The 12,866-nt window shown below is 41.9% G+C and overlaps 1 protein-coding gene across 1 annotated transcript in view; it reads left to right on the top strand.

The window, feature by feature from the left end:
• Positions 1-553: 553 nt before the first annotated feature.
• The window catches only part of COL22A1 (collagen, type XXII, alpha 1), a gene marked incomplete at its 5' end in the record, with an annotated part of 153,143 nt that continues 140,830 nt past the window's right edge, over positions 554-12,866 (top strand). Inside the window, one exon of the mRNA XM_010183650.1 lies at positions 554-628. Within this exon, the coding sequence (XP_010181952.1) occupies positions 554-628 (75 nt within the window). The remainder of the gene's footprint in view (positions 629-12,866) is intronic.

The following is a 12,866-nucleotide window of genomic DNA, read 5'->3' as shown; positions in this document are numbered from 1 at the left end:
CCTTGGTGTGGCTACAGTCACTTCATCATTCTGTGCTCTGGGTTCCCTTTCTTATCTCAGCACTTTAGGTTTGAGGTTTTTCTGAGTAGGAGCTGTCCTTTCTGAAAAGTTTAGGCAGCACCCCAAACTCACCTGGGCCTTCAGAAATCCCCTTCCAACAAGTCTGGGAGTTGAATAATATTTTCAGTTTTCCTAAGCTTTTGTGACTTTCCTGCAGATTTACAGACTAGTGAAAGAGAAGAACCCAGAATGATGTCCTCACTGAAGAAAAGGCTCTGGTTGTCTATTCTGTTTGACTTCTTGGCTCTCCAGTCATCAAAAAAGTGGCTTAGAACCAAACACAGTGTATTGGGTCTCTTGCCCAGCATGTGGTTAGGGGATAGGATAGAGAGAGAGTATTTAGGACATGTAGAGACAGGGAAAAGAATTACTGTTATGGGACCATGTGTAAGCATTGGACAAAACCCAGGAGATCAACCTTTGTTAGATCTATAGCTTCCTAAATGATGTGTTACCTGTGATAATTTTGTACTGTTAATTTTTTAATTTTCAGATGTCCTGTGTCCAAATGTCCACGTGGAAGGAGATCGGTTCAAACACACCAGTGGGGGGACTGATGAGATTCCAGGTAAAGGAGACACTTTTCTGTTGTGCATTGAATTGAAATAGTAAAACTGTATGTTTGTAGTGTGATGTTCTGAATCATTACACCTTTCCTAGTTGGCATTTTCTTAATCCAACAGATATTCAGCGGTGGAGAATTACATTAGAAACTGCAGGGCTGGAAAAGAGTTATCTGTTGACAGTCGACAGCAAATTAATCATGAGCTTTCTTTTCATATGACAGCAAATTAAAGACCCAATGGAGCCCAGTGTAGTAGATAGAGGGATGCAATAAGTCTTGGCGAAGACTTTTTTTAGCACTCTGCTTTTGATGAGTTTTAATGTCCATTTGTTTTATCTGTGATTGTTGTGGGATGTCCAAGCACAATGGTAATTACCACTGAAGAAATGCTTATATATGTGTATATAAGAAAAAAGAAAAGCAAAGACAAAAAGTCCCAAGAAGAACCATCTTTTATGAAACACTGGTAAAATACCAAGAGGAAAGCCGTCTGGTGATATCTCTGCTTTTCGATGAGTTCTGATATAACTTTCCAGACAGCTGAAGGACTTAATCTGTCTGATACATGCGTGGGCTGCACCTCTTTTCTAGTCCCCGAAAACTGTTTGAGCTTTTGGCAGAGAAAACCTGCCCATCAAGGATGTACTGGGAATACCTGTGACTGACCCAAGAATATAAATCACTGCAGTGGGAGGCAGGAGGCTCTTCTGCAACTTGATTTTGAGTAGAAATGGTCAAAGTTTGACAGTTCTGCTACTCGCTCAGTTTCTCCATTGGAGGATTTTTCACTGCCTGCACAAAATATCAGCTCCAACTGTGCTGTCTGTAGGCTGCAGCCTGATTACATCTAAGCCTGCGATAATACTGGAGGGTAACATCTTTTCTGCTTTTTAGGCCCAAACTCATAATCCCCCAACACCCATTTTCAACTGCTGTCTGTTGCTAGGTCTTGCATCAACCTGTCCTGCCAATCCTCCTGTCACTGGGCTGTATACAGCAAGTATCCCTGACATTAGTCATTCTGAACAAAGCTATTTGCAGTGGAAGCTGCACCTCTGAATGAGTAGGAGGATGTACCCCTCCTTAGATAATCTTCTCCTGAGTGATTCTTTCCAGATGTCTGTGTTGCAAATTGCTGTCTATGTCGAGTCCATGTTTATCTGAGTGGAATTTTAATTCATGTGCTAATTAATGGACTCTATGCTTTTATCTGCCTCCAAAAATACATATTCTATTAAGCAGTATAAGGGACAAGCTTCCTAATTCAGGTCTGGTGCAAAAGTTTTGAGTAGAGTGAGGTGTAGATACATATATGAAATATATATTTGTATATGCATATACTTATGGTCTTCTGTAAAGTTTTCGACTTATTTTTCCTTTTATCTTCGAATCTCACTTCTCTCCTAGACAGCAAGTAAACAGTCAACATTTTAGCTTAAAAGCTGGCTTTGCAGTCTTAGATCTGTAGACTATTTCAGGTAGGAAGGGACCTATAGAAATCATCCGGTTCAACCTCCTACTCAAAGCAGGACCTACTTCAAAATTTGAAATTAGTTATGTATGATTTCTTTTTCCTCCTGTTCCTGGTGATGAGGAAAATGTTTGCCTCTTCTCTGGAAAAAGCTGAATGTATACTCTGGGTCTGCTAAGGGTCATTGTGCTGCTGGAGATGGATCAGTATAGGACCAAAAAGCTGTTCCTCTCCTTCTATACTCCTTAAATCTCTACAGTACTTTCTGAAGGCTCTGGGCCTCTGGGTCCAAATCCAATAGAAAATCATGTTATTCTCCCAGCTAAAGTAACTAGAAGATTTCTCTTGGCTTAGTATGCTGTGTTTCCTCTTCCAAAAGGATGCCTTATGCTGTTTGTTAGTTGTTGCTGAAAGGCTTTTCTATTCTTCCCCAAAGAGGACTGCATTTCAGTTTTGGGGAGCAGCCTTCCTCCTACTCTCTCACACTTTTCAGAGCAGTCCAACTCTGCAATTTCTGTGGATTCACCAGTGGTGACACTGGGAGTGGCTGCTCCTCTGCTACCCAGGTCCTCATTTGCTCAAGGATTTGAATTTAACACCTGTATCTTGTGCTCCACTTGGAAGTTTAATAACAACCAAAATTGATCCCTGCCCAGTAGGCTACTGAAACAGATTTTCATAGCTGCATCTTGCACAAGCTTGTTTCTAGATGTGTGCAAAGTGCAGCCCTGTGGTGTGGGAGTTGCAATAAATATCTTTTTGGGGACAGGGAAGACTGCATTAAAAGACTTCACAGATTAAACGCCTCTTCCCTCAATCAGATAGGGACAAGACATCAGAACTGAAGGTAAGAGGGACAAAAGTCTTTCAGTTTTGGAGGTTTTATTTCCTTGTATTTTTATCAGGTAAAATGCACCAGTAGATGGAACAGGCAATTGTTTCACACAGAACATCACAAATCACAACCTTTTCTTGTATGTCTTACCTGCATACAAGTCATAGCATGACCCTGCCTGTAAGTTCAGGTTAGAGATAAGGAGGAAGTTCTTTACTGAGAGGGTTGTCAGAGGCTGGAACAGGCTGCCCAGGGAGGTGGTGGAGTCACCATCCCTGGATGTATTTAAAGAGCGGGTAGACGAGGTACTTAGGGATATGGTTTAGGGGGTAGACAGGAGCGGTTGGACGTGATGATCTCGGAGGTCTTTTCCAACCGAGAGATTCTGTGATTCTGTGAAGTCTGTGTCTGCAGTTACATGAGTGTGAATTGAGTTACTCTGGTTTAGTAGAAGTAAAAATAGAAGCTAAATCACAAAATGACCTATAAAAGGATAGACTTTGTGAAATGAAGGGAACCAGTGCTGTGATTGAGAGGTGGAAGTTGCATGAGATTTTGCTAAGTTAAAGGCTGAGAGTAGGGGTGAGGTGGATGGCTCCATGTGTAACTCTAAGTGAATAACTGCATCAAAAAGCACATTATGAGTGGGAAGAAAGCCAACAGCCTAAACAGATATTTTCCTTTTAAAAGATGGGTGATTTTTTTTTTCTTTAGACAAACAGAACTAAGTAAATCTCATCTCTCTGGAATTCAGCAAGCATTTGTTGAGTACTATATTGAAAATTGTTGCTGAAGTGAAAAAGGGTAGAAATTAATAAAAGTTGTAAAGGAAGCCAGAAACTGGCTAGCAGAGAGATAATGATGAAAATTCTAGGAAAGGGAATAATAAGCCAGAGGACAGACAGTGGTGGACCTCCTCGGCGTCCAGTTTTAAGTCTAATTTTCTCTGTGGGTTACCACCACATAGATTGGGATCGGAATATCCTTGAAGGACGAACTGGTTGACCTCAAAAACCTGTGAGTTTTTCCAGCTGATCCGAGACTATTAGTTTAAAAGGCCTGTTATTGTACTTGTGGATCAATAACAACTCTTGGTGCTATAAACTCATGCTCTGGAAATTGATGGTGTCTTAGTCAGCAGATGTTTGTAAGTCACAGTACTGTACAGCTGGGTATAAAGGCAAAGGATGTTATTGGACAAGGTTAAGATGGTCTTGTAGAGATAAGGAAGAATTAGGGAAGAATTCATGAGAGACGGGGCTTTGGTTACTGCTTATGTAGAAAAGTGTGCTCAGACCTTCTTGGCTCAGAAAAGATGGATTCAGCCTCAAGGAGCTATTAGTGTGTTCAGGAGCCAGAGAGACTATTTTCAAAGAGGAGATTAAAAAACTGGGTTTGGTTAATCTTGCAGCATGCAGGTGGAAAGGAGAGATATTATTGCTTTCTGCAAAGAGATCATGGAAACAGCGTAAGGGAGATAGGGGTATCAATCAAGCTAAAAGACAAAGAGTATAATAAGAAATGGGTATCAACTGTTTAAGAGTTACATTCAAGACACTAGAAGAAGGTTTCAGATTGTCAGAGATATGAAGTCCTGGGACAAGCAGTGAAGTAGTAGTAATGGAGACAAATAAACAGTGATGAACAGTCATGAGTCCTCTCACAGCAGAGGATTGTACTTTATGACCCTCTGGTATCATAGCATTTAAAGAAAAAATCACTAGCTGTACCATTCAGTAAGGTTTGCCACAGTGAAATAAGATTGCATGAGGTAAGAATATATAGACAGCTTTACTCTACCACTGATACAAATTTTTGGCTTTGAAGCGAAGCGGCATCTGCTTAACAGTTCATAACACGTAAATGCAGAATATAAATGTTGCTGCATGCATTAGAAATCACACAGGCCATTTTGAAAGAAAGCAAGAAATCTGGTTAGAATACCAGGATAAACACTGTTTCTTCCAGAAAATCTAACATTTTAAAGCAATGCTTAATGATACTTTAAACAAAGTTCTTATAGCTTCCTTGTGAGTAGAGAAATTAAGACAAAAGAAGGTTTGACTCATCTGTCCTGAAGTATTCAAAATAAAACTCCAGTTTTAATATGTAATACCTCTTACACTGCTGGATTGTCATTTTGGTTCCATCAGCATTTAACAGGGGATGATGCCCTACTGTTAATCGTGACCAGGCAGGAATACACAACGACAACATTTTGCACCCTGAAGATGTGCCCCTTGTGTATTCTCGTGTACCATTATATTCCATTAAAACAACACATGAAAGTTATTGAAAATGAATTATACTTCTTGAGGTTTTAAAACTTCACATTTGAATTATTTGTAATTTAAAAGAGACTGGTAGGATGTGGGATTTGGTTGCAGAAATCTGGATGATCCCCAGAATTAAAAATGGGTTGAGCTCTAGTCCTCAACATTAGCCACCAGAGGAAATAATACTCCTCAACAGATACTGACTGCTGTTTTCAGAGGGAATCTGCCACAGAAGTAAAGGAAGACCTGCAGTGATTTTCATAAGAGAAGTTAACCCTGGGGCCGGGATGCTTCCAGCCACCACATCACGTTATACATCCCATGCCAGCCACATATGGATAGTGTTAATGGGACAAGGAGGGAACATAAAAGCCTTGACTGTAACTCCTAAGTAGTCGCAAAAGCTGTGTGTATGGAGGACAGCAGAAATTGCATTATGGGTTGTACCACAGTTCAACCTCAGCCTCTGACTCTCTTCCCCAACTCGGAAATCTACATGAGCAAAATGCTGGCGTATTTATGACCTCTGTGTTTTTCTGTCACTCTATAAAGTATGTTTGGGCATTTTACAATAGAGGCACTGGTTGTAAAACTGGTACCCTACAATTAAGGGCTGCAGTGGCCAGGTTTAACTGTCAGCATGTCTCCAGTGTCCTGTGGTTTGCAGCAGAGGGTTTGCATTCCTAAGATGCCAGTGACTCACCAGCTAATTATAATATCCCTGGGACTTTTTCTATTTGGCCACTAAAACACGTGGTACCAGGAGGAAATTGGAGTGTCCAGGCTGTTGAACCTGCAGAATGAGCACATTAGATTGATGTCCTCCAGGGGACAAAAGTGTTTTTGTGGTGCCTGTGTGACGGGCGTTGTGCCCTGCCTGTGCACTTGGCAGTCCATATTGTCCTTTTCAGAGTCTCCTTGGGAAGCCCCTGAGAGGCAAGTGGAAAATCTGTGAATAGCTGCGGAGATTTGCAACGGATCACTGTCTTCAGACAGAAGATGCACAGACACAGTGGTCACCAGCAAAGACAGCTCATAGGCAGTGATGGTGAAGCTGGCTGTTCAGGGGAGCTCCTCTGCATCCTCAGTGTCACACCTGTATAGGCAGGACTGGATGCAGCTATGGGTACCTTCAGGGCAGGTGACCTTAGCAATTCCCTTTTAGCTTTGCTTTCTAGGAGTCTATGTACTGTGCAATAGCTGATCTCAACATTATAGCCTTGGTCATGGCACTTAAAAGATCTCTGAAGTTTTTCAGAGGTTGCCAAGTTATTCACCCATGTTCAAGGACACTTTAATACCTTGTAACTCCAAGAAAACCAGGTCAAGCAGACAAATAATTACCGATAAGTCATCTGGGACTTCTAAGTGTAGCCAGTGCAGTCATAAGGGCTAGCTCTAACCTGTGCATTAGCTGCCCATTAGGTGTCCATTAGCTGTCCATTAGATGCCATGCCTGGTGTCCCGATCCCCCAGTTATCCAGCACGGGGACTAGTGGTAGGTTTTTTGGGCTTTTCTGCCAAGAAATTTCCATTCCACAGAAATTAAAGAATTGGGAATTGAAATCCTACCCTAAAAGGGAGTAGTATGCCACCAAAGTGTGCATCTGGATTAGGAGCCTGGAAATGCTCAAGCATCCTGCAGAGCACCCATAACCATGCTGTCACCAACAGAGCTGGGTTGAGGAGTTCCTTGAATTAAAACCCCATACTTTCAATGAATATGTTTCCCAGTATGGTCAGAGATGTAGCTATTACTCAACATCAAGAGTCTCAGTGGACTTCTGGCACTGTGAACGACCTGACCAATGCTGGGCATCAGATCTGTGCTGGAGCAGGTCCCTGGCTGAGTGTCTCAAAGACAGCAGGAAACATGGAGAATGAATGCTGAAATTACTTTAAAATCTGCTACTGCAGGAAGAAAACTGGTAACAGCTGAGCAGTCCCCATGAAAGACTTCTCCTGGTCTGAATCCCTGCAGTGATAAATTCTGATTTCTGCATTCACAGAAAAGACTTAACAGGGGTTAACCACGCACAGGAATGTGCACGTGGAGTATTCAGATCTACCTGCATATTACAAAAATAAAAATAAATCTATCCCTACAGGCTTTTTTGTTTAACTGGTAGTATTTGCTTTCTCACAGAAGTTAAACAAGCCAGGAATTTTTCTTATTGCAGGGCATTTGAGGTTGATGAAAAGGAAATACATTCAAACAGGTCCTTTGGCTATAAAAAGACTAATAAATTGGCTAACCGGGAGGTACTTCCAGCTATTTTTTGGTCCAAATATTTTAGATCAATTCTACTTCAGAAAGAGATTGCTGCAAAGTGGGACCTGGAGAAACCATCTCATAGATTCTTCATCAGTTCAAGCTTTTTGGCCACTGTGCACACATGATGGGAAGAAGGCGCATATACAATTTCAATAAAATCCTCCTAACCCTTGGAGTTAAATCACTCTTTCTGATGTGAATGGTCCCTGATGACAGCTGTGGCCAGGTTTTGGTATACCTGTATGTCTAATCTGTTTTGTGCTGATCTTCTGGCATAAAGCAACAATCACAGTCCCTTAGAGGGCAGTCCCTACCTGCTTTCATATTAAGCCTTGCTCAAAGCACCTGAAATTAATAGGAATATTTTTATTTTCATGAATAACCTCTTGATGGGGTTTTCCTATAGCCCAGATAGTAGCATTACAAGGAGAATCTAGCAGGTTAAGTCTTAGCAAGGTGTTTTTCCTCAAATATCTCTTCTTACCCTAAAAATAACACCAGCCTCTTGTATGAGCAGCCATTAAGAATTATTGCTAGTTGTGTTGAATTAATCAGTCCTGACACTCTGCTTTCATAAACATCCACTGTAATTCCTCTCAGATATATGCATAGAGTCCTCTTGGTTGCTACCAACAAAACCTTTATTCAGTGAAGTGTAGAGTCCTTCCCTCCCCACTGCTATCCCAAGGGATGAACTTGCATTTATGCCATTTTGTGGCTTTCCAGAGGAACACAGAGCACCTTAGGGCCCGAGGAACTCAAAGGAGAACTTCAAAATAGAGGAACTAATTAAAATCAGAACCTAGTACAAATAGTCCTGGTAGGTTCAGCTGGTGCAAACCTATCTGACATAGAAGGACATCAAAGGAATAATGAACCTCTGTTTAATCTTGTAAATCACTGGAGCAGGAAAGGAGCTGAAAGAGGACCCGTGGCCCTGAGCCAAACGTCCATCACTGAGAAAATGGAGAATGACTTCAACACACAGCAGACTTCAATAATGAGGCGAAGAGTTCAGTGTCAAAACCAGCTTTCAGTGTCGTCCAATATGCCACTTGCAACTGCCTGAAAACTGAGAGGCAAGCGGGTGAGAGAGGATGAGTGGCCTGATGTAGATAAACAGAACAATGCATCACATCAAGCGGTGTGTTATTAACATGAGATCAGGTGCTGAAAGGTGCTGCCTCAGAGGCAGCCACTGTAGACAGATTTATTTCCTGTTTTTACAACAGGCTGGGGTTAGATTGCAACAGCCCTTTCCACCAGGTGGGATGACTACGACTGTACTCACTTATTTGCTTGTGGTTTTGACCTCCCTCTCATACTGACTCTCTTTGGCCTAATTCTCTTACTGGTTTTATATCCTTTTTATCTTTCCTGTAGTGTCATCTTTCCTGTGTAATGCTGCCAAATGCTGTATCTGCCCCCTGTTTTTAACTGAGGCTTTGGGCTGATGTGTCTGAAACAGAGTGGCCCTGTAGTTCAACCTGGTCACCACCTGCCTCGCTGCCACCTGAAGCTTGCTCCTTTTTAGGGTATAATGCTGTTATATACCTCAAGCAAGCTTTCTGCTTATCATAGCCCAAATTATGGATTGGTGCTTGAGCTAAGATTAAGCCCTTTTCGTGATCTGCATGGGAGTCTTGTGGCTTGCTGCTTTGTTGCAGCCAAGAAAAAGTAGAAATTATGTCTCCCAGTGCTGTGATGCAGAGGAAGCAAACCAGGATCAGCAAACCAACGGCCTGAGTGGTGGCATCGTGTATCAGGGGCACATCGGGTTTATTATTGCTATAAAACTGAGAGCCTCTGAAAGGTCCTGTAAGACACCGTACGAAGTATCACCTAGAAGATGCTAGGCTTGCTGGAAGATACGTTCTTCATGCAGGTGTAAGATCTGTTCCTTATGCTTCAACAAAACCTCATTATTAGCTTAAGCTCTTAGCTGCTCTCCTCACTGAAATCTGGTGGATCTGGTGAGAAGAAAGTTAGGCCAGACTGAAGCACTGTTTAAATCCCAACTGTAACATCTGTTGAAACAAAGGGCAATTGGTTAATAGCAAGAACCTCTTTAAAATACTCTTGAGGCCTTTTAATCTATAGACTTTGGAAAAATTTACACTTTCAAAATTCCCTAGCAAGCTGCTTGTAAAATACAGCAAATTAATTTTTTTAATGACTTGTGTAACACCTTTAGTCACTGCACTACTTCATGCTGGTCTTGTGGGCAGCCAGTAAATCTCTCTGATTTGTTCCTCCAGAGATGCAGTCCTTAATGCTTTGGGAATAAGTCAGATAACCACTGCTGGCTGAGGATGCTGAATCAGGCTGTTGAGCTGGGAGTGCTGGATGTGGGGTGAATCCGTGCCAAAAATAAGCTGCTCCTTTTTCTGTCTTTGCTGGAGAGGTGAACTAGTGAGTCTTTGGAAATCACTTTTTTTCAACAGCCAGAGAAAGCTAAAAATATTAGTTCGGCAAAAGTCTTTCTTTCAAACACCTTTTTACAACCATTCACAATGAGACAGGTCTAAACAGTATGTGGGCTGCAGGACTCTGAGCTTCCACGTTGTCTGAATTACCAGAAGCAAACAAGTGACACCTGTGTGCCCCACCAGAATGCTGGGACAATGTGAAGATGTGGTGTGTGACTGCTGTGACATTGACCCCGGTGTTGTCATCGTAGGCAGGTCACCAACCCAAGCAGCTGGTCATCAGGAAAGAGGAACAGGGTTTTCTGATTGCCTCCTGCCAGCACAGAAAGACTGCGGCACTGAAGGATGATCGCAACAGTTTGCACATCACCTCCTCCTAAATACTGCTTCTTGTTGTCAGGTGGAACCATGGCTGGGGCAGTGATATGCTGATATGAATGGAGGTAATTTTAACGTGATGGAAAAGCCTTGGAGACAGAGACTTCAGTGAGCACTTAAATATATCCTGAATTATATGATGCTCTGTCAGGTCTTGCCAGATTTCCTTCCCTGTGGAGGAAGGAATGTCAGGAACAGCAAAAATGCTGTCAGAAATGATGACTACTGCAACAAGAACAGCAGCGCATGGTGAATTAAGTAGCAAGTCTCCCCTTCAGGGTTTGGACACTTCTATCCCAGCTCTGAACTGAGACACATCTTGACTGTCCAGAAGTAGCTGATTTCAGCCCAGAGCACTGTGGAAGAAAAGGATACTAAAGATACAGTATATATGATATATACTGTATAAATATATACACGCTATATTTAGATACAGTAGAAGAATAAACATACCCCTCATCTGCACTCTGACTTCAAGTAACTAATTGCCAGACATAACTGGTAAAATGCACTATTTAACACCATAATATGGTGAGAAAACTTATTTTTTCTGCTATTTTTAAAGCATATATTAACACAGAAAGTAATTAAGGCAGGTAACAAAAATGAGGGTTCTGTGTAGTAATAGCCTTGCAGACAATACTGGAGGAATTGCAAGGGTTGTTCAGGATCTAGTGAGCATGCAGGCAAGCCATGAAACCTTAACTTTCAAGACTGCAGAAATTTTAGGCAAGAAAATTGATAAGACCTGGTAATTGCTGAAAGACTCCCAAGTGATACTGTTCTTCCTAGGAATTTATACACTTCTCTAGTCTACCATAAAGTTTATTGCCACTGACCTCCCTCTAGTAAAAGGAACAGATGCTGTTTTATCACAGGCAGTACTGACTGCAGTTTTCGGCAGTCTCAGAGAACCAGTAGCTGGTGACAACCTCCCCGACCTTGGCTATTGGTGATGCTCCATCAGTACGTTGACAAGGCTGATAATTCAGCTGAGAGCTTAAGCAAGACCAGGGTATGGAGCAATTCCTGCTAAAGATGCTTTGTTTTATATGAGTACTTCTGGCTGGAAATCTTCCATAATAAATACATTCTGGACACATCACTTAAGGCTCTAATGTCCAGTGGCTTTCCTGGTTGCTTCCTCATCTGCTTTCCTCATTCCCCTCCAGGTCATTGTCCCAGCAGAAACTTTCCCAATTACAAGTATCTACTTTGAGAAGACTTTCCAAATGTGTGCACTGCTGTGTTTCCTGGCTATTAAAACTTCCTTTTGTTGCTCTGGTTTTCTGGGTTTGGGCGCCGTTTTAATTTTGGGGGTTTTTTTGGCCCCTGAACAGACAGGAAAACCTCAACATGCAACACTAGCTGCCACCATGCTGTCCATATCAGATCCTTAATGGAGCCAGGCAGAAATCCAGTGCATACTCAGGGCAACCAACCATGGCCCCTTTAGTCTGGTCTTGAAATAATTATCTTGAAACTCATGTTGTAAGACCATGTGACAAGTACAGAGCTCTTAGATCATCCTTTGGCCACGCTTTGTAGTGTGGTTGGGTGCAGTGTGGACATCTTTCCTGTAAAAGGGGATCTGGTTGTCTATGACAGTTAGATGACGTAGAAATTGCTCAGTGCCAAGTTTTGCCCATCTTTTCCCTATAACAGGCAGATCTGAGTGTGTTTTCTCATTCTGGAAAAACAGGCTGCTTCCTGTAAGGGAGTTATTGCTCACAAGTAAAGAGACATTCAGCCGATTTGATCAGCAGAGCAGTGCAGAAGAAATTGCTTTTCGAGCAAGTTTATTGTTAGGAACCTGAGCTTCTCGTTCAGGTCGCTATTTTAATTTTAATGTTAATGGGCTAGGGTGTGCTGCTTTGCAGGAGATGTAATCACGTTAGAGGGTTTCAGTGGCCCCATATTGTGTTAGTAGCTATAATGAAGTAGGAGGCTTATGATCAAAGAGCATTATACATCTTATTAATTGCCATATTTATGGCATTACTGATTAAATAGTTCATAAGCCACCTGGGAAGCCACACCTGCCCTGGTACACAAAAAACCCACCTTTTAAATCAAAGCAACTGAGAACAGGAAAGTCTCACCCTTTCATCCTGTGCTGGAGCATGGTGCAATGACTGGGTAACAGTGGCTTTGTCCTTGCTAATTCAGGCAGGTGTGTGATTTCCCATTTCACTTGTGGAGAGGACTGGGAAGCTACATGTAGGATCTCATTTTCATTATGGCACTGACAGCTTTGTCCCTCCTCAGTGCTGGAAAAAACAGTGGACAGACCATATTTCTGCAGCAATAACATCAACACCATCGTCATCAACACAACAATTTATTTATTTTCTTATCCATCAGCTGGAATAATCGTAGAGGTTACTTTAAAGCACAGATTCATTTGTAAGTTTCCCTAGATGTCTTCTTTCTGGTCCTACCTGGGCAATCTGCCTTGATGAATTTCTCAGCTCAAATGACAGTATTTTGGGTTTGCTTGGTTCTTCTCCCACTTAGAAATGCAATGGTATTTGTTTAAGGGGACTTTTACGGTAAATGCTCAGGGTAGAAAACTTA

This window comes from Mesitornis unicolor, unplaced genomic scaffold (assembly GCF_000695765.1).
Source record: "Mesitornis unicolor isolate BGI_N332 unplaced genomic scaffold, ASM69576v1 scaffold9714, whole genome shotgun sequence".
NCBI classification, from domain to species: domain Eukaryota; kingdom Metazoa; phylum Chordata; class Aves; order Mesitornithiformes; family Mesitornithidae; genus Mesitornis; species Mesitornis unicolor.
The sequence above is the reverse complement of the archived record's forward strand: the minus strand, read 5'-3'. Positions and strand labels throughout refer to the sequence as shown.